The sequence below is a fragment of the Malurus melanocephalus genome, unplaced genomic scaffold (genome assembly GCF_030028575.1).
Source record: "Malurus melanocephalus ecotype Western Australia unplaced genomic scaffold, MMel_1.1 scaffold_27, whole genome shotgun sequence".
In the NCBI taxonomy this organism is placed as follows: domain Eukaryota; kingdom Metazoa; phylum Chordata; class Aves; order Passeriformes; family Maluridae; genus Malurus; species Malurus melanocephalus.
In genome coordinates, this window is record NW_026623259.1 from 551,917 (window position 1) to 574,481 (window position 22,565).

The following is a 22,565-nucleotide window of genomic DNA, read 5'->3' on the forward strand; positions in this document are numbered from 1 at the left end:
TTTAAGCAGAAAGGAAAAACAAACGCTAAACCAGAAAACATCTGTTTTACTGGATTTTATGTGCCCTGTAACTGATCCTATACCTATATCCTATGCCTTGTGCTTGCTCTGTTCAGTGTACATTTACCTTACAGTGAAGTTTATTAATCACTCATCAGTTCCCCTTCTGGTAATGTAAAGGGGGAAAAAATTCATGCATGGGTTTACTTCCGTCATTAGGTACAGCATGCTTAGAAGAACATTTGCTCTCTTGGATCAAGGCATCGGCCCATTTCTGTAAAGGGAGTTGGTTCAGCAGACTTGAGGCAGCCCTGTGAAAGCAGAAGCCTGGCAAGGCTCAAAGGAGCCTGCTGTTGGTGGAAGTTCTGTGTGGGTGCAGAGTAAACAGTGTTGCAAATTCATCTAATAATAGATAAGTTGGTTCCAGAGGACGGTACATTTAGATTTGGTGTTGGTGTATGTCCCCATTGCAGGGGCAAAGCAGAACAGCAAGAACGTGAAGAACACCCCCTGGAGAGGGGCAKTGCCGGGTGCTCTCGGGTGGGGAACATGGAGCCCTTGTAGTAGCAGGTTCAGCTCAGCGGCCAAAACCTTCCTCTGGAAGGAATCATGAATAGGATTTGGCTTCGGTACCCACCTGAAATGGCAAAGGGCAGGTCAGGCCAGGATGGGCTCCAGCACTGGGTCTGAGAGGTGCCAAAGCACTGGGCCCAGAGTCCAGAGTCATACAGGTTCTGAAAATATGCCTTGAAAATAAACCAGCCAAGCAATGGCTGGCAGCAGAAATGTTCCCCCAAACCTCTCCACAGGGCATGGGGAGGGAGAGGTGACTCCCTCAGCACCCCTAGAAAGGAAGAGGCAGTGTTGCTCTTCCCTCAAAGACTTCAACTGGTTTAAAGGTCTCACTGACCAGGTAAGCCAGCCACTGCAGCTCCCTATTTTTTCGCCCCATCCATAACCTTTCCTTTCCTCCTCCTGCTGCTAAGCCACGGGGGTGGGTAGGGAGGAGAGCRGTGCGTGCGTGGGGCCCGGGTAGCGCGGTAGCGGGGACACTCCCCTCCGCCACCATTGCGCGCCGGCCGCCCGCGGCGAGGTCCCGCTCCCCCTCCGCCCGTCTCCGGGCCGCCCTATGGAGGACGGGGAGCGGGTGGGTGGGGAAGCCCGAGCTCCCGGCGGCGGGAGTCGCTCGACTCTGCCGGTGCAGGGGGCGGCTCGGCTCGGCTCGGCAGCCCCGTCTGCGCGGCGCCGCAGGGGTTAAGCGCCCCCGCTGCCGGCGGGATCGCTGCCGGCGGGGAGCGGGTTAAGCGCCTGGCGGCGGCGGCTCCGCCACTCGGCTCCGCACCGCGCTCCGCGCCGGAGCCGATACAGCGGGAAGATGGCGACGGAGGGAGCGAGCGGCGAGCCCGGCTCTGGCGGGCGGGAGGACTCGGCAGCCACGGCAGCGGTAACCGGCCTGGCGGGAGATGGGGGTGCGACCCAGCCGCGGCGAGAACAGTTCCCCATGGGGCTGGGACGAAGCGGTGCCTGGAGACCTGCCTCCGCCGCTCCGTCCCTCCGCCCTCCTTCTCCCCCCGGGGCGGGACGGGGTTCGCCGTGGGACCCGCCGCCGCCGAGCCCCGTCCCGTCCCGGGCAAGAACAGAGAGAGACTCGGGGTGTCTCTCCTTGCCGCTCTCCCTTTTCCCTCGGCGCGGGCGGTGGGTTCTGTCCCCCATTGTTCCTTCCCGCTGCTCGGGCGCGGGGTCGGCGTGCGGCGCCCGTGAGGGACGCGGAGGGGGGGCTCCGCTCCCCGTCTTCCCTCTCCGCTCCCACCCCCTTTTCCCGCCGCTTCCTGGCGCTCCGGGAGGGCCGAGGTGCTGACAGCGGCCGGAGCGGCGGGACCTGTCAGACCGGGGTGGGGGGAAATGTTGCTTTTTAACCCTTTGCAGGGCCCGCAAGGCGCTTGGCTTTTGCCTCCCTCTCGTGAGGCGTTTTAAGCACGGAGGCACCGTCCTTCTTCCCCTCCCCAAGTCCCCGTCCCGAACGCCGGTGTGTGGAGACGTGTTCGCTCCCAGGGCCCGCGCCCCAGGCGCAGGATCTGGCTCTCCGCATAAAATATCCTCCAAAGCGGAGCAGAACCTCCCTCGCTGCCGGCGTGCCCTCTCTGCGGGCGGGTGAGGCGGCTGGGAGGGATGCGGTGCCGTGCCAGCCGATGGTTAAAGCGGTGTCGTGGGAAGGCTGCGCTCCCCTGGGCCAGTGCTGGGCTCTTCTCTCCGGCTCCACACGACCCCAGGCAGGGCTGCAGGGCTCGTCTTCTCGGGCGGTCTGTGCCTCTGCTGGGCCCCGGCTCCTCGCCCGTGCTCTGGCAGACCTCCCTGAGCCCGRCAGCTCTCCCTCTCCCGGTGCATCCCAGACCTGGCGTGGTCCAGCCTGTCTGGGGACTTCCCGGGGCGAACGAGCACCAGGTACTCGCCTGGCTGGCAGCCGCAGGTCTCGGTAGCGACGTGCGAAGTTCAGGGCAATGAAACTGCGGTGTTGCCCTTTTTGGTTTGGATCGTTCCTGAAGACGATGACTCCCGAAGGGGACGCTAGTTTTCTCTGAAATTTAGGTTATTGCTAGCATTTTATTTTTTATTGTCTTGTTTACTTCCAAACAGGCACTAGTTGTTATTTGAAACCTTGTTCGAACTGTGTGTTTAAGTCTTCTTGTGTGTCTTAAAATCTGCARTGATGTGGAAATACAATTTTCTTTTAAAAAAGTAAACCTTATGCAGTGCATATTTATAACATCACTGTCCTTTAAAACAACGATATAACCATGGCATACATGAATATTAAGGTAAGAATTAATGAAAGCAGGTTTGCATCCAAGCTCAGGTTTTGACGAAAATTATTTATACTAAATTCTTAAATATACTCRTATTAATACCGCCTTAATTTTCAGTTTTAAAATATCAAACAAGTAGCTTGTAATYAAGTAGCACTTCAATATTGCCCTATTAGGCAGTGCACTCATGCAACTTGGTGTTTTCATTGTAAAAGGTAGGAGTGACAGCTCTCCACTGCACACTGATTATAAAATATGTTTTTAGAACTGAAGAGRTGCTGGTATGTAAACTGTGATTTTCCCTAATAAAAATAATAGCTATACTTGAGAAATAACAAAATAATTTTTAATGATTGCTTTCCCTTTTAATTTGCCTTCAGTCATTAATTTTCCCTTTTTTTTTTCCTTACTAGTATAAACATTTTATTGTTGATGCATTTTATTGCTTGTACAGGAAAATAAAAAGTCTGAAAATATTTTTTAAAAAAATGTTTACGATACCTAAATATTTCTTTTGAAGGGTTAGTATGAATAGCTTTTATTTTCTGKCTTTAAACTGGAGATAGAAAAACATGAATTGGATCATCTTGCTTATTTTTTGAATGACCATAATCATTCAGGTGACTGTCTTATAAGTCACACTAAATTTCAGCTTATAACAAAGTATTGTTTTCAGTACAGTTTTAGGTTAGGTTTTTTGTTGGGTTTTGGTGTTGTGGGTTTTTTTTWAATTTTTTTTTTAGTTCTCAGAATCCTGATTGCATAAATAATGCAGTAAGAAGCTGTTAGAACAGTGTTTGTAATAGTAATATGTCACTGTGTAAGTTTTATGCTGTAAGCAGAAGGTGTGTAAGGCAGGACAGTACAGTAGGGTTTCTTGATACTAAATACTRTTCTAATGTCTTGATACACTATCAATAACATCACTGGAAAATAAAGACCTTTTCTGCTCCTTTTAGAAGCACTGTAGAAAAGGATGGGAAGTGCTTCCCTCCCTTTTTTACATTCACCAGGGAATTTGACTGAAAAAGCCTAGACTGTTCTRTACTGTGTTACATTTAGGAACAAAGCCAATAATCTTGTTATTCTGAGTTTCCTTGGATAAAGCACAGCATTTGGTAAATCCGTCACTTCTTTTTCACAAAATACTGGTATTTTTATTGTGGTAGGGATGACAAGGAAAAATTGCAGGGGAGTGGTTCTGGTCCTTTTTCATACCTGCTCAGCATGATTGCACTGAAATTGTGTTGGTGCAATTTGGACTAGAATTGAGAGAAAACATATGTGTGTGTTTTAGAACATCTTCRAATGACTTCCATCTGCATAATGTCTACCAATAATGATTATATAATAGGAAGAAATAATCCAATTTGACAGTCTTTTTGTTGAGACATTGAACATCAGCCTGCTGTGCAGAGAGAGTTGACTTGTCACACCCTATAGCTTCAGTGTAGATTTAACAAAGCCTATGAAAAGCCTGTTACATCAAACATGAAGTTTATTCAAATTATTCAGTAAAATTTTGGGGTTTGATTTTGCTTGACCAGTGATCAAAAGCAAAAATGTTATTTTTCCCTCAAAGACAGTACCTTTTACTCTCTGTAAAGCTGTACATGTAGTGGATGTTGATAGAGTGGAATATTGACTCCACTACAGTGAGTAAGGATGTTGCTGCAAAATTGCATTGAGAATGATGTGTGCATACCCTAGAGGATCACTCCAGGTTGCAGTGGGTCATGTGACAGTACAAAAAAAAAGTCATGCTACATGAAGAACTATGAATACTAAAAAAAAAAAAAAAAGATAAATTGAGAGAAATTCCATTATGCTTTTTAGTGACATTATGGGGTATTTTATGCTTAGCTTGGTATATTCACATCTATCGATCTGTAAGAATGTTTGTAGTAGAACTGTCATTCTATAGTGATGTCAATATAGTGAAATGCTAAATTATGGCTTGACCACATCAATTATATAGGCTGATTTAGATCAGTTGGAAAGATTCTTATCTGAAAAATACTGCAACTAGCAGAAAATGAGACCATAGCCTTGAAAAGCAGTATCTCTTACAAGAGATTACATCATGGAAAATGGTCACTTACTGAAGGACTTCAGCAATCCTGTCTTCATCTGAATACAAGTTTTTGGTGTAATGTTATCATTCAGAGGAATTATTTTCTTCTAGTTAGATGTATGATATACTGCGTTTCAGCATCTAGGTGACATGCAGAGACAGCACARTTCTGTCTGTTCTAGTTCTCGTGCTTTTCTGTGGTGAGAGGTTTGTCTTGATCCATGTTGCAGTGATACGCTTCAAACCTCCTTTCTTCCTCTCCTTCCCCTTCTCCATACTATAGCAGTGCCTTCTCTATGCCTGCTGCTCCATGACCTGTGGCACATACTCTCTTCCWGTGTTGGGAAGATCTTTGGGGATGAGAAAAGAAAGCTACTGCATGTAGTCCACTTTGTAAATGTTCTTTTCTCTTCCAAATGGGTACTGTCGCACTGTCATTAGAGGTGAGGTGCAGGGGGGCAGTTCTAAGCCAGATATGTGAAATGTCATGGGAGGTGCAAAGCTGTAGGATGCAGTAAGTTCTGTTGTTTTCTCAGCTGCTCTGAGTTCATTTGTGTAAGCATTGCATTGGCCTCAGAGGGGATATGCCAAGATAGGAACAGAGATGGAAATCGGGACAGGAAGGAAAGATCTCATGAAGACAGCTGTTTGTGGTCTGGTTCTGCACCTACTCCTACCCAAGAAAAGGAACAATTGATTTAAAATACCTGTATAATCCTTGAACATGTAAACCAGAGGCTGTCAAGTAGACTTAGGGAAGACATACTGGTATGTACAAATAATACGTGAGTTTAAGCTTTCTTGGGCATTGAGTTTTGGTTTTCTTCTAGCACAAAGTAAGGTGTAAAATTCTGGAAAGCAGAGATAGCTTCAACATTGTGTACTCATATCTGTATCTAATCATATACTATTTTCCTTGGAACTGACTTATTTGAAAGCAACTTGCTGARCACAAATTGCCCAGTAAATCTGAGAATATAAACATGATTATAGAAGATTTGGGGGCCTCAGTCTATATAGGAATCTACTTGCACTGAAATAAAAAAAAAAGCCATAAAGGTACACTGTCATTTAATAGATTGCAAAACTGTTTTAACAGCTGTGACAATATCTGAGTCTGTATAAAGGTCAGTGTCTTAGTAATTTTTGAAGGGTTGGAGGCTTTTTTTGTTGTTGTTTGGGTGGGGTTTTTATTTGGTTTGGGGGTGGATTTTTGGTGGTTTTTTTTGGTTTTTGTTTGGTTGTTTCTTCTTTATTTTTTTTTCCTTTGGGGAGGGGGGTTGTGTTTCCAAAATAAGTTTCCCAGTTCTGAGATATATTTATGGTTAATGTTGAAACTGTTAAAAATTTTGCTGCTAGCTGAGGCTGAGAAAGYCCATGACAGCTAAACAAAACCTCCCCCACACCTTTTAAAGAAAACCTTTGAAAAACCCAGAAAGCTGGGGAGCTGTGCTTGAGGAGGACAGAATAAGCGGGTAACTTCTTGTGGTGAACARTCCAATAAAAGTCCTTGAGCTAATGGATGTTATAATTAAATGCATATACAGTACTGTCATGATCCCTTAGGTATGACTATGAAATTTTATGAGTCTTGAATATTAACATCAGATGATATTCTCGTCAACGAAAAGCTCCATATTAGTTGGGGAGCAAATTCAACAACCTGTTTCTGTTACTAAGAACATTCTTAAAGGTTATATTGTACTTCCTAAGTTTGTCTTGGATGTGGTGGGAAAGAACATGTGTTTTTGCATCAGGTAATTTCTGGTGAAGCAGGGGATCACAAATTCTTACCCTAGTTKTAGACTAAAGAACAAGCCTTCCACAGTCAAAGCAATAAACTGTGGTTTTCCCTAAAGTRTTCGTGAATACTATGTGGATATTATAACCACTTTTTTAACAGTCTCTCTGTTTGCAGTTTTCTGTATTAGGAAAGGGCTGTGATTCATTTGACCACATACCCACTTCCTTTTATGGTTGGTGGGGTGAAGTAAGTGACYAGAAGGAATAACCTGTTTTAGAAACAGGTTTGTGAACTTCACTGGTTTTGAGTGAAGTGACTTAAGCAGCTGACTTTTGAAGGTATGGGTGAAGGTGTGAATAGGGCTCAAGACACTTAAATATAGATGCCTCCATGTATGCACAATGTTTTATATCCTGTTACAGTCAGTGGAGCCATGAGCTAATAGTTCTGGTGGTGGCTAGCGGAGTAGTTTTTTGGCTGTTTGACTGGGCTGATTAGTTCTCCATTAAAAATGAAGGCACATCGGTACCTGGCTTCCACAGTGGGTGCCATTAGGTACCTCATTAACATACACACATACAAGACACCCTCCTTTAGGTGTTTTGGTCCTATCTTGTGAGCTTCCTTTAGTGGCCCAGATTCGACACGCTGAGGTATCCCAGCTGGACTTCTGCTACTAGTCCGATTGTCATGGATGATTCTCCTAAGTTCTGTATCAAATCTATCAAAAAAGCTATCTCTGATCCCTGGGACATTTCCAATTACACTAAATACTTCTCTATAGGAAACAAAAGAGAATTAGTCAAAATAGATATCTATACTTGATYAGATGAGTTGTACCTTGGGGTCATACTTGGTATGGTGAAACWTACAAGTTGGTTGTATTTCTCTGGTGCAGGTGTTTCATGGGTCTGGCAGATGTGAGGGCATCATTATACTAGAAGTTTATGTTGTAGAGCCTAATAAGTAATAGCAAACCTTCTTCATTGTTAGAACCTTATCTGGGAAGTCTGCTTTGTGAATCCTCAAGAGGATTCTGATGTGTATTGATTGGAACTCAATTTAAAATACTTAACAAAYGTAGATAGGTACCTTTCCCTTCCCTTCTGAAAGTACTGTTTTTCGCTWTTGACAGCATTTCCCTGTGTCTCCTAATACACCAGTTTCATTCTTCTCCCCACCCCACTCCTGCCCTTCCACTTCAGCCCTCAATTATGCTCCACAGATCTCTTCCGAAGTTCAGGGTTATTACCCAGCTCCATCATTTAAAAGCCTTTCTGAGCAAGAAGGAACTTGTTTTCTATGGTCATTTATGATTAATTCACAGCTAATTTGTTTTTTGCCTGTGTTCTGTTTARGGAAAGTACAAAGTTGTGGCTTTCATGCTTTACATATCTCTTCAGGCTTCTGCTGAAGGTGGCAGAGTTTTTAGCAGTGGCTTCAATAGCACAATGAACAGCACTTCTAGCTCCTGATGTAGCCAGTACTATCAACTGGGCTAGGTCAGTAAAACCAAACTATTGGCACTGCTGATTACCCACTTTTTTTTTTTTTTTTTTTTTTTTTTTTTTTTTTTTTTTTTTTTTTTTTTTTGATAGTGTTGTGATGCATTTAACTGTAAATCTTTTACCATTTCTACTCTAAATTGCTTTGCCTTTGAGAAGGTCTTCATTCTGTTCTTGTGGCTCATGGTGACCTTCCAATTTCATCTTCTTGCTATCTTTTCCAAAGGTGACGGAGGTGAGAAAATGCCTTTCTAGTTTGATCACTGCTGTTATGAGTAGTCCTTCTCTTGTTCAGAATTGATGGATTTTTCTTCCTTTTGGCTTGGCAGAGCTGATTTTAGTCTTTAGCAATGTTTGTATCATTTTCCCTGTACTGTTTGAGTGATGCACACAGGTAGTTATACGAGTTTTAGCTAATGAGCAGTTTGCTCTGTTTTCAGTGCACTTTCTGCCAGGCAGMATACACCCCTTACCAATCTTGAAAAATAACTTGGGGTTTTAGAGACAWAGAGAACTGAAGTAGTCTTTTTCAGGCACTTTATTCTTATAGATCAAAAAGACCAAGCACTGTAAAATCTGAAAGAGGTAGAGAAAAAATTCTCTTGTGTTTTGGTTGTGTATGCCAARTGCCTTCCTAGGGCAACATATTCCTATACCTCTGTTATAAAACCAATACAATAACTGTACAATACAATTGGTTAAATAGTTGTTAAGTTGATGGTTAAATGTTATTCAGCTTGCTATTCTACCACAGGTATTCTAGAGAAATCCCAGATGGCACATAAGCCATGAGCTACTAATGCAGTCTTTATTTTCAGGAGATCTAAAACTTATTGCTCCCCTGGAAAATGTTAGGAAGATTATTTTTCTAGAGCTAAGCATCAGTTTTTTCTATGACTTGGCCAAATAGTGCTCTGTTTGAATGAGAACTTGGGGTAAGACTGCCATGACTGACTGACACCTTGATCCCCAGAAGAGGGCACAAAATGTTTAAGAGGGAAGATTGCTTTATTTCATCATATGCTTTATCTGCTCAAATTGGAAAGACATTTTTTCAATTATGCTTGAGAATATTTTAGATCTTTATACTATGTATTTTGGTCTAGTTAGGGTAGGCTACATTGTAGGTCTGTAAGTGCTGATTCAGAGATGTGTATGGGGAGAATGCATTGTAGTGTCTTCAGTGACTGCCATGCACAATCTTACCCTGTGTGAATTGATTCGAGGTTGCTTATCCATGGTGAATAAATTGAAAAATAACTTARAGTACTGGAAAAAAGTGATCATTCCAATTTCAGAATTTGTTAAATAAAGTTAGAGGCAATAAAAAGCCTCAGTGGGCATAAAATTATCCATAAACAAGACCAGAAAAATTATGGTGTCCTCTTTCATCCTAAAAGGCACTTYTTCTGTTTGTGTGTCTTTTCTAGTTGGTCGTGAATAGTTTCATACTTAAAAACAAGAAGGCATCAGACAAAAGTAGCTGACAGCAAAGGTGGTGAGCTGACTACAAAATGTGTAGTTGTGCTGTGGAATGCTGTGGATGCTAAAATTACATAGAGATTCAAAAAGCAAGGGTGGAGATTCACAATAGATATGTAAGCTGAAGGCTGCTACATACAACATGACAATTTCTAGCTYAGGTGAACAAGCTGAAAATTGCTGGAGGTTGGGGAGAATTTCTGGGAAATATCGTTATGGTCTGTTTTGCTCTAGTGCTCATTTCAAGGCATCCCTTATTGTCTGTTTTTGGAGACAGGATGCTTGGGTAAGTGGGTTTTTAGTCTTGTATGCTAAAACTGTTTATGTGTGAAGTGGTTTTGCTAGTTCTTATTTCAGGTTTTTAAAATTAAAAACGTAAAAACTAAGTTGAATATCTTGTTGGAATGTCCTTCTGTTAAGATTCCTTTGTATTTATTTATACCTAACCATAAGTTACCAGAGGCCACTCTTAACTGCTAGTTTTTGCTGTCTTTTCATTGTTTTTTTCTACTTCAGAGTTATATTTGAACAAAATTTGCTGCAGTTGCTTGATCAGATGCTTAGTTAAAAATCGTAACTGCATCACATATGTTGAAGAATGTCTCTGGTTTGTTAGGAGTGGAAGAAGGTTTATGTCTCAGGAAAGGCTGCAGATATTAGATGCTTCACCTGTGATGTGCAGCTCTTGACAAAGAGCTGCCTTGTGCTATACTTGACAGACTGAATTTAGTGACTTGGGCAAAAGAGTAGGATCACGTTTCATGTACTGTACTTTTGTGGATGTCCCTCTTAACTTTGTCCCTGCCTTGAGTGCTTTAGTGCTTTTTTTTTTTTTTTTTTTTTTTTTTTTTTTTTTTTTTTTTTTTTTTTTTTTTTTTGTCAGAAGAGACAAGCTTATTTTAGAATGGAAAGGAGATGTAGTGGATAAGCCATTAAATGGCAACTTAAAAGACTGTTAGTGAATATTATGTTTTATACTACTTGCTTTCTATTTTTGGAAAAAAAAATCCCTTCAKTAATTTTCCATCTGAAAAATGGAGACTTTTTTCTCTATTATAAAGGAAGTTGTATGAAAAAAACACTTCCTATCCTTGAGGTGTAAGTTTTTATGAAGTGGTTCTCAGAAGAACAGTRTTGGATAAGTGGGTCCTTGTATCTGACTCAATTAAATGTAGTAATTAGAAATGCCAGGAGTGAAATCTGCTGCAGCCTGTGAAGTAAAATCTACTCTACTGACATGAGATTGCATGAGAAGCTGTATAAGTTTAGTGACTTTTCATTGTATATGTGTCCTTAGATCAGTGAGCATTTTATAGAATTGTGAGGAGCACCATGAGAGGCTGCTGCAGCATATATTGGAAAAAAAGCCTTCAGAGGAACTGGTTGTTTCTCTTGRTCCACTGGCATGGAGAGTAAGAGGTATTTTTTTGGATTAGAGGAATAGCTGACCCAGGGAGCAAAAAYAGAAGATAACTGTTGTTCAGTCTAAAGTTCTGGTTAGAATGGATGGCCCCATCTTCAAAACAGTTATGCTTAACAGAAATAGGGGGACTGGAACATTTCTTATGAGGGCAAACTGAAGGAGCTGGACCTTTTCAGCCTCCAGAAGAGATGGCTGAGAGGGAACATCACCAATGTCTGTATATGAAGGGAGGGTGCCAAGGGGATGGAGCCAGGCTCTGCTCAGTGGGGCCAAGCAGTAGAAGAGGCAGTGGGCAGAACCTGATGCACAGGAAGTTCCACCTGAATATGATGAAGAGCTGCTTTACTGTGTAGCTGATTGTGCACCAGAACAGGTTGCCCAGAGAGGCTGTGGRGTCTCCCTCACTGAAGATCTGTCTGGACACAATTCTGTGTCACATGCTCTGGGATGACCCTTTCTGAGCAGGGAGATTGGACCAGATGACCTCCTGGGATCCCTTCGAATCTTACCCATTTATCGCATTTCTTGTTAATCTGTGTTACCTAAATGAGGAAGCTCAATCCAATGTACATTGAATGTAAGTAGCTAGAGCTCTGGCATACAGTTCTCACWAGCCATTTGTGCACCTCTGTGTGTTTTAACTGCAAAGTAAAAATGTAACACAGTAATGCTAACACAGATATAGCTATTGGGAATTTTAGATCTATGGCCTTCTAGCCTGAGGGAAGAACAACTGTTTTGCCATCCTCTTGCCTTGAGAAAGTAGAAATGGTACTTACGTTAATTTTTATTGGATTTTTTYCTGTGCTAAAGTTAAGCTCCTGAGTAGCTGAATGTTTAGATTTTACGTGCTTCAGGGAAACTAAACAGTATATCCAGATATACTACTCACCTAATTTGGCAACASATTACTTCATATTGAAGGTAGCTGAGTGTTTGCATTGCAGGGCTTTTCTAGTGAACGCATCTACATCAYAGCTAGGAGTCTAGTATTTACCTTCAATAATAGCATATTGAAAATCAATCTGCGCAGCTGAATCTAGCACATGGAATAAAAATTGTTTTCTCTTCCTGAGAGTAATCSCCTTCTGAACTCACTGAGTGCCTGCCTGTGTTAGCATTGTGGATGGTGAGCAACAGATTTGTATTAATCTTATCTACCTTTGTGATTCTGTGAATATGATAACATTCCCCACACCACACCTCCAAAATCAAGACTTCTAGCCTTGTTGTCTTTCCTCATACTTACAAAGTACTTACTCCTTTTCTCCTAATTTTTTTAGTTAGCCAATTCTACTCTTTTTAGATTAAGACTTTATGCAGTACTTGAGATGTGGGTTTACCAGGGGTTTATATAGTAACAAAATGAGATTGTTCACCTGTAAGAGAAGAATTACGTGCCGACTTCCACATGAAATATAGTTGTGTCTGCCACTTCTCTATCCTTTTTCCAGGTTATTGATAACGAACTTGAGTAAGGCTGGTCCCAGAGGTGCCCCTGCTTACCTGTTTCCATCTTGGAAAGTGGTTGTTACCCGTAATGTTGGCTTCCTATCCAGTTGGATAGGAGTTTCTCTGTTAGATACAAAACTTTGTCCAAAACTTGTAGAAAATTCAAATACTTTGGTGTCCAGTGGATCTCTTACCATGTGCCTGTTGACATTGTTACAGAACTGTAGCAGTTTGTGAGGTGGATTTGGTTTTACAGAAGCCAGACTGATACTCCCAGTATACCCTGAGTACTTGCTGAATGATTATATTAATCAATATAAACTTATTCTACTGTCTTGCTCAGGGTGGCAGTCAGCCCTTCACTAATCCTGGTAACTGTTGTGATGAACTGTTTTTTGTTAGTGCCTCTTTCTCTGTTTCCTCCAGCCAAACAAGTCTGCATATGAAGCATACACATAGGATTTCATGCCTTTTCACAAATTGTTCTTCAGAAATTCGCATTCAGCCCAGTGTATGGTTGGTGATAATTTGGTAGCTGTTTGCACAGGTGCATTAGGTGCACCRTGGTTAAGATCCTTTCTCCCTCTCTTGCCTTCCTTCGTGCAGTGCTATTTCATGTCTGTTGAATTGTTTCAGCCTCTGTGAAGTTGCACAAGGGAATTGTTWCTCACAAAGTTGGCCGCTTTGCCATTTTACCTTTATCGTTTGCAAGACTTTGTAGCATTCAGTCTTTGCAACAATTTGAAACAATATAATATGGAAGGGCTTTAATTTCTTAATTTTAAATAAAAAGAATCAGACTATTTGCTATTAATTTTGCTTCTATATAGTACAAATAAAGACACCAACTTTTGACAACTGTAGATGAATGCTGATACATCTGTGTTTCCAAATTATGGTAACAGTTGTAGTCAATGTGTTCATCAGTGTTTTGTTTCTTACAGACAACAGAGTTTGATGTGGATAACCTGAGCAAGACGGAACTGCGAATGCTTTTGAGTGTAATGGAAGGAGAACTAGAAGCACGAGACCTTGTGATTGAAGCCTTGCGGGTAAGTTACTTGGTAGTTGTGATTTGCTTTTTGGCATTTTTTGAAATTCTCTTTTGTTACTTCCTTTATACTGTACATAGAATATTTCTAGTGGAAGAGTAAATGGTGGTTTTTAGGCTGACTAAATCTCAATAATCACAAAAAAATATGTTCATATTTCATTGTTGCCAGTTGGTAACTCTATGTAATTTTGTATAARATGCCAACAAAATTTCAAAGGAATAAGTGAAAACCCTGTGAAATTGCTTCCTTTTAAAATTCTGCTATRTTCTAAAGTCCACTATTTATGAAAGGAAGGAATAACTTCAAAGGAAAATTCAGTCCATTTGTAATTTGTTCTAATGGGCCATATTCAATTATACAGTCTATTCAGTACTTTCATTTTCAGTGAGATGGAAGTAGGGACAAAAATCAGGTAGTCATATCCACTTACAGAAGTATTTTTGTGGTTTTTTTGTTTGCCTTTTTGTTAGTAAAAGGTGAAATATGAGATATATGCTCTTAACAGCACTTGCAAGTACTTGGTTGGGTTTTTACTGTGTTAGGCAGCACATAAGCAAGTTAGTTTCCTGCCTCAGAAGATTGCAATATGAAAGGCAAATTAGTTGACTGGAAATGTACAAACAAAACTATTTTAATCAAAATACGATTTTTTTATGACCATATTGATTTTAATATTGATGTGGAATAAAATTAAATTTATCAGAGCTGCCAAACAGACTGCAGGTTTGGGGAAAAAACACTTTTCTGTGGTCTAAAAATACTTATCTCTTCRTAGTTGAGTAAGGGGAAATTGTGCTTTTTAGCTTATTGAAGATATTGTAAAGCAAAACTTTAATGTAATAAAATATCTAGTGCTAGTTTTTAGTAGTATGTATAATGATTATCAAGCAGTGTGAGAACATTTTCCACTTCTAATGTCACTTCTAATGTAAGGATTTTAAATGCATTTTTATTCAGTTTGAATTTGTTTTGTGATGGCTTCAGATCACTTGTTGCAAATGGAGCTTAAAAGTAGCTCTCATTGATGTACTTGAATTATTAAGTGAAGAGTTTATAGGTATAAGCCTCTCTTATAAAATGTAATTTTCATTTTGTAATGACAATAAGACACTAGGAGTAATATTTTTCTGTAATATTACTGCATTTTGAAGTTATTTTGTGTTTGGCCTTCAGTTATATGCRTGTGTTGAAGGTACTGCCTTTTCATCTAGRTGTATTTCAATTTCACAGCTCATTTTCCTGGACAAGGAATTGTATTTTCCCTGCCTGCCAGTTAAGGTTTTRTAGAAGTAGAAACAATGTGCACACTACATCCAGAATGTCTTTTTTTGAATCCTCTAACTTTGAAGGAACTCAAATAGAATATTCAGTCAATTTTTTCTAGTACATATTCAGGAACAAACTACTACACTACATATCAAAGAATGCATGTATTGAAACTGAGCAAAATGAAAAAAGGGGGGAAAATGCAGTAAGCATTTAATGGTAGTAAACATTAAACATTCAGGATAATGCAGGTACAGGGGAAAAATAGTCTGTATAAAATTCACATGCACCTGCTAAAATGGGTCGTATGTATACATTAATACAGATAAATATAAAAAGTAGATTAATTTCCCATAAGGTATTTAAATGTTGAAAGTTGAGGGGGTGGGATTTTTTTTGTTTGATTGGGTTTTGTTTGGTTGGGATTTTTTTCTTGTCCTGAATCTCAATTTCTAGTTTCTCTAAACCAAGTCTGTGTAACTCAAATCTTCCTGGCATTTTGCCTGGTTAGCTGTACAAGTACTGGGAAACTTGGAAGTTACACCTGCAGAAGAGTTGTAGGCTGATATGTTGTACTATGATACTTCTGGATCTCCTGGCTTCTTAGTTGGGAAGACACAAGCCAGCAGCAGTAGCAGCTGGAGTCTCCAAACAGCACACAAAAATAAACAACTAGATAGTCAAATTTAGGTCTTTTATAAAAGTGTATTATAAGAGAATTGCAGTGGAATTGTGTCAGATTTGGTACTTTGATTTGCTTCAACAAACTGGCATATCCTTAAAGATAGAGTTTATGCAAACAGAGTTTGCCTATGCTTAAAGCAAGAAGGAAATAGTTTTCATATAAGGGAAAGAACTAACATTATTTCAAAAWGAAATGAAGGTCTGTTTCAAAATTAGGAAAAGTTTGTTTTGAACATGTATTTGTGTGTTGGGAGAGTTGGCTTGTTGTGGGGTTTTTGTAATACCACTAGTAGTTCAGGGCTGTTTCAAAGCCTAGTTTCTATGATAGGTCAAAGCCTGATAATTTCCAACATTATGCTAGAGAATGACTRTGTCTTTTCCTTTTAAGTGATCTTGTCAGTTTAAAGTCACTGTGGTATATACTCTCATTGAGCAGTTTTTATATGTTCTTGGTCTTTTTGCAAGACTACAGAACTGGAACTTCTAACCTCTTAGAAAGTTCTCTGCTCATTCTTGTGGTTGTCACCTCAGATTTTTCTCTGTAATCAAGTAAGTTTAATTACATATTTTCTAAATGTCTATGCCTTATCTGTAGTAATTTTGCTGCGTCTTGCTGGGCATTTATAATATTCGTGCAATAAATAACATATATATGTATATTGTAACTGCCTCTTTGGGAAAGTTTAGACACTGAAGGGAATCAGTCTTGACTGATCRCAAAAGAGCTGATAAGAGATGATAATACTGAGTATAATTAAAGACTGACTCACATGGTATTACTCTTAATCTGCATCTCCCATGAAGTTTTTCATTTGTATTAGTCTGACCTGCTCATGTTGTATAATTCTTACACTGACCTCTTGTTTCGCACTTCACTTGTTTTATGTGACTGCCTATCATGTCCTTGAGTGAAGATCTGTGGCAGATCTGATTTTTTTTTTCTGTCAATAGAGCCAGTTTTTTTTAAAAAAAAAACCACACCTAGCCTCAATGTTCATAGTTAGGATTTTTTTCAGGCTGAGTTTTACAGGGCCATGGTTCTCACAGTGCCAAATGTTTCTTTTCCTTGGTATGCAAGTACTGTAATCACAATCTATACCTTCCACAGTATTTCCTTGWGGAATGAAACAGAAATTCTTGATAGAGTGTTAAGGGATGAGAACTAGGAAGCAGGAAAAGTATTTTTGAATAAGGTATGAAGCTGGAGCAAGATATGAAGCTGGAACTTATGTCTTACTGGTTTTGAAATTTGGGCTGTTTTTCCTATACCATGTTTATATTATGTATATATTGTATTATAGAGCTTTGCCTTAAGTCACTTATAAAATCTTGTTTTAAAATAATTCTTTTCACTTACTTTAGAAATTTACTTTTTGGGATCCACTTTAGTGCTTCCTGGTATGTTGTAGAAGAGTAATTTGCTTGTGGGAGTTCTAATGTACAAAGCAGAAAGCACTTATGACATCTTTGTTTTTTTGTGAATTGAGCTTCAGTCATATATATATGTGGCAATCCCTACTACTTAATAAGTCATGGAAATCTAAAGTAATAATCTTCTGAATGTGTTGTGGTATTGTGACTTCTGGATTTAATTTTCTTTTCTCTTGTTTAAAAAATAGCTGTAAAGTTATATGCAATTTGAGGTGTCAATGAAAGAAAAAAAAAACTCTATAATGATGTCCTGTACTGCTTAGTATTACTATAATATTGCTTTTTTGACAGGAAAACCATGCCCCTGGATTTCCAAATTGTATTTTCTTCAGATGCATGTCTTCTAGCTGTCCATGTCCGTACATTCTTTGTGTCATAAAATAAATTATTATCTTATGACTTTCAATTTAATTTCCATTGATGCTAGTAACCATCAGAGAAAATGGTGATAAACTCCTCATTTAGCTCTTTTAAGATGTTGCATAACTTACTCTGTTTTTTTAAAGCTTAATTTCAAAAGGCTGCAGACTAGTGATAGTAAAGAAGAAAAGCTTCAGAGTTTGTTACTCTGCTTTRAAAAGACTGAACCAGGGAATTAAATCTCTCCACTGGAGAGTGTCCATTCTGTATATTCTGTGTAAACTAAAAACCAAAAGAATATTAGAAGTGAGAAAGGCCATCAGTTTGAGGATATGTGAAGAAATCTTATTAAATTAAATGGTCATCCTGGGGGTAGGGATGAGGAGAGAAGATAAGTTTAAGTAGTAAAGTGTTGGTTTTTATTAAGGCACTGGAATTTGTGCCATGTGATAAATTAGAAAGAATCAAACTCAATGTCACATATAACAACACGCTTTTTATTGTGTCTTTTTTTCATAATGTTCTGTAGAGTTCCATTGGATTTTGTGTAAATTCTAGATACCTTGAAGACCGCTTTTGAAACAAAAGCAAAACTTCAAATTCAAACAACATTTGCAAGAAATATGCAGAGGACATCTGTTTACTTCCACATTTCCACAATACATTGTTCTTTTATAATATGCACAACTGAATCCTGCTTGAAATAGTTACAATTGTCAATTGGAGCAATTTAAGTTGCTGGACAAGTTCAGTCCTGCGAGAACCAACAGACTTGGAAAAGTAGACCTTCATCATGCTTAGAGTCAAATTTCCAGGTTTATTCTCCAAGTCAAAAGTTAATTTACTGTGGAGAACAGCATCAGGACTCACCTCAAAGGATCATGGTGTAAATTTTTCTCATTTGTGCTCTGATTTTGTGTAACTACTACACTAAGCGACTAACATGATTTAGCTTTTTTTGAATCTGTAATTCTGTATTTTAGTAGCTTTATGATCATGGTTGTGCTGCAATTAAAATTAGACTCAGATTAACATTTAAATAATGAAAGTTATTTCATTAATGGGAAATACCTTGCTGATTATTTGCTATTGAGAGTCCATGTAGTTAAGAAAGGAGAGAGACTTAACTATAGCTGCTGCCTCCATTTGTCTCAATTATCCAAATAAACTGTCTGCTTGTAATTAGGGGATAATTTATTCCTAATGTGGAGGTAATGTGACCACATAATCAAAGCACAGGTCTGGCCTCCCACAATTGTGATCAAAAATACAGCATTCATTTGTCGTTTTTGTTTTTTTCTCCAGACAAAAAGTGGTTTCTGTGGCTGTTTACTKTGTAGAGGACTTTTTTAAAGTGTCTCGACCCTCATATGATGAATTAATGTGGTAGTGTTAGCTGTCAAGAATAGAACTGTAACTACTGAATACTGCTTTTGGTGACAATTTTTTAWTAAAGTTAAATCATTGGTAGGTTATTTTTCATCTAAAATTTTAAAGTCCCATTAAGTTGGGATTTCCGTTTATTGTAAAAATATGTTTATGTATATTACATTAGGTGGTAAATAGTAAATTAAAAATGTGTGCTTKCTTCTATGGCATGCATTATTTAATGTGAACAAAAAAATATAAATTCTTACTATACTAGTTTTTTTTTTAATTTACCACATTGCATAGATTTAGAACATTGGGAAAAATCACTAATGAAATGTTTTAAAAAAAAGGTCTAAAAGAACTGCCAGTACCAACAGTGGATATATTTGTGTTTAATTAAGATTGACTACAATATCAATGAGCTTTCTCCAAGCTTAAGTCAGCTCCAAATCAAGATTCTGTGTATATCTTGTATATTCTGTGTAGATTCTTCAGCCTAGAATTGGGAGGGCAATATGTGAATGGCAACTTGGTTGCCATTTGGTTATAGATATTTCTTCAGTGTTGTAAAGTCCTACTGTATTTATTTTTATTGTAACTTCCTGTGACATGAGAGCTTAAAGTCCTACTGTATTTATTTTTATTGTAACTTCCTGTGACATGAGAGCTTATCTTCTGTGTGTGTTTGTATCAACATCTGTTTGATCTTTCACCCAGTTTCTGCAAAATCTGACAAAATGCTATGCATTTCAAAAATAGATAGTGCCATAAAAACAGGCAGCTGGGTAAGAAAATGTGAAAAATCATACTGTTGTTAGGGCCTTATTGGAAGGGAAGGCAGAGATTTGTGCTGTCTTTTATTGAGCACTGTATAGGAACTGTAGAGTACAGAGTTAGGGAAAATCAGACTTTGTTAATTTATTTGAGTTAGACTATCTAAATTTATAAAAAGATAAGAAAAGTCTCTGCTGTAGAAGTTAGTTCTGCCTGAATTTTATCTTCCTGAATGTAAGGATTTTGACTGGCCTGCAGGTTAATCAATAGAGCTACAAATAAATCATAGTTTCTATATTATGTCCAAGTAGAAAATCCATATAAGATAATTTGTGACTTCCGCTAGCGAGGTGCATGAGTTCTTGAAGAATAGTGGTTGAATTTTGTAATGAAGGTACAAATATGAATGTAATTAAGTATGTAGGTCAAAAGACAGAAATTAGTGCATCCYGTAACAATATTTCATATCCACATTAAAGTTTAATAACCCATTCTAATAGCTTTACTTAAAAATCTTGCAGTCTAAAAATGCAAGATTTAAAAACAAGGAGAAACAGCTTTTAAGAGAGTGTAGAGATTACCATGTAGATTTTCACAATGTTTCTTTCACATAGCTAATGCATAGTATGTTGAATGCCAGTTTTCAGGTTGAATGCCAGTTTTCAGTTTCCAGCTCTCCTGTTAATAATTTTAGAATTACAGGGATGTCAGTATTCAATTGCGTGAGAAATTCGTATTTTAACACAAGAATTCCAAAAGGGAGGATAACAGGAGGATCACTTGTTTTGGAGTTACGAGATTGTTTCAGATATTGTGGGTGGCTTATAAGAAGCTGGAGTTTTTGATGATAAAGGCCATTTTTTACTCATCTGTTAAATAAGTGTGTGTGAAGGAACTGCTTGAGTGAGCCTACCTTAGCATTCTGACTAAGAGCATGCTTTTGAAGAAACTGTCCCCATTGTCCCAACCTTACTTTGATTTACCTCGCAGAGTGCTCCTGGACGTTGTGAGCTGAACAGACACCAGTTAGTCCTAAGTATATCTTTGTCCAAAAGGCAGGACCACAGGCATGTGGAGACTTTTTCTTCCCAAACRATGCATTTTTTTGCTTAAGCTAGTTTGCTTTCTAGTCCTGAGCTGTGCATTGTGGAATGCTTTGATTATTAAACTAGTTTTTCAGTTTTGACCAACAGTGATTAAACACACTGACCAGTACAGTTCTATTTTACACTGAAAACATGAACTGTTTTGATGATAACTGTCAAGTTAATGCATATTTCTATACCACTTTTGCAATTCTGTAAGCATATATATAGATTAAACAAYATTACCCTGAGTTTATCATACTTTATCACAATGGTATCTTGTATGATTATGTTAGATTTTTGGTGGGTAATKGAGAATTATATTGGAATTTCTTTGCAAAATGTGTGGCCTTTCATTCTCAGCTCTGCCATTTAAGTGATGTTCCTTGGAAAAAAAATAATTGCAAGGAGAGCTGTAGATACTTACCAGCAATAATTGTCARCTTTGGCCTGTCTGCTCACCAGTGAGTTCTTTCTAGCTAAAGGGCTTCTTTCAGTTGTCTAAGACAGATTTTTGTCTACTGTAAGTTGAGTTTTTAGTTTGAAAAAATTGGGTTTGTCACTTAGGGTTTTCAGATCCTTTTAATGTTATTTGTTGTCTTTTGCATCTTGTCAGAGGGTGGTACTTGGTTTTGCCTGTAATGTGACAGTTACACATCAAAATAGAATTATTACCAACACAATAACTCTCACTTGTGTATGAATGAAGTTTTTTATCCTGAACTACTGCACAAAATCAGCAATAATTGTACTGTAAGATTTTGGACTTCTAGACTGAATTCTAGCGTTAGAAGTGAAGAAATCTGGGAGCTATCAGGAAAAAGGGAATGGATTCTTATAATTTAGTTGTTCTCAGATTGACTGATAGGGAGAAAAGTTACGTATGTATTAAGTATAATCTATCAAAGGGAGTTATGCAACTACCCACAGTAGCTGTTCTAAGCTGGGAACTTAAAATATAAATTGAAAATTTGTCATATATATATGAATCCCATGTATCCATAATAGAGCTAAGAGCACACAGAAGGCCTTGGAGGTTCCTGGCAGCCAGTAAGGCAGCCTGTTCTGTAGCAGGTGTCTTGGAAAAATGGTAGTTATGTAGAAGGAGGAGCAGAAGATGGTAAACTGTGTGTAACAGACTGTTACTTGTTGTAGACAGTATGATGGCAGTTGTTGGTCTTGGTGGCAGAAGTGAACCAAGAAGTAGAAGTCAAATAGTGCCTTGTTTGCATTGTCATTTTCCTCTATGCTAATAAGTGGTACAGGTAATTTTACTGATAGCAGCACTAAAGTGCAATGAACWCATATCAGTTCTTTCCTTTTACACTGACCCCCAGATCCCTCTCTGCAGGGCTGCTCTCCTGCCACTCCTCTCCCAGTTTATACTTGTGCCTGGCATTGCTCCATCCCAGRTGCAGAATCTGRCATTTGGACTTGTTGCAATTTAACACTGCCCAATGTTCCAAACTACCTAGATGCCTCTGCAAGGCCTCGTGTCCTCAAGACAGTCAACAGCATTTCCCAGTTTGCTATCATCAGCAGCCTTGCTAATGGTGCATTTGACTCCTGCATCCAGATCATTGATGAATACGTGGAAGAGAACTGTCCCTAGGATTGAGCCCTGAAGAATAACTGCTAAAGACTGACACCATCCWTTTGTAGCCCCATTCACTACAAGCCTACAGTCAGTTCTTCACCCATTGCATTCTGAACCTGCTCATCCCACAGCTGGAGARCTTGTCCAGAAGGAAGCTGTGAGGGTCAGTATCAAATGCCTTACTAAAATCCAGGAAAACTGCATCTACCACCTTCCTTTCTTTCACAAGGTGGTTAATTTTACATAGAAGGGTATGAAACTAGTTAAACAGCCCTTTCCATTTATGAACCATTGTTGACTCTGCCTGATGATGGCTTTGTAAATACATAATATGTATACTTTTTCATTAAAATACCTAAAGCTTGGTAATAATTTAATTGCCATGCAGTGATGATATGGGATGGTATCTTAACTGAGATTTTGATGCTTGAAAATACAAAAAACTAAATACTAAAAAT

The 22,565-nt window shown here is 39.0% G+C and overlaps 1 protein-coding gene across 2 annotated transcripts in view; it reads left to right on the forward strand.

The window, feature by feature from the left end:
- Positions 1-884: 884 nt before the first annotated feature.
- CTTNBP2 (cortactin binding protein 2) overlaps positions 885-22,565 on the forward strand; it is a 75,967-nt gene continuing 54,286 nt past the window's right edge. The window contains exons 1-2 of one of the 2 annotated variants that reach the window (XM_057390478.1): positions 885-913; positions 13,429-13,536. In XM_057390478.1, the coding sequence (XP_057246461.1) occupies positions 13,474-13,536 (63 nt within the window). In that variant the 5' untranslated portion in view covers positions 885-913; positions 13,429-13,473. Of the gene's footprint in view, positions 914-1,058; positions 1,445-13,428; positions 13,537-22,565 lie in introns of those variants that run through there. The other variant, XM_057390477.1, reaches the window with a different exon arrangement.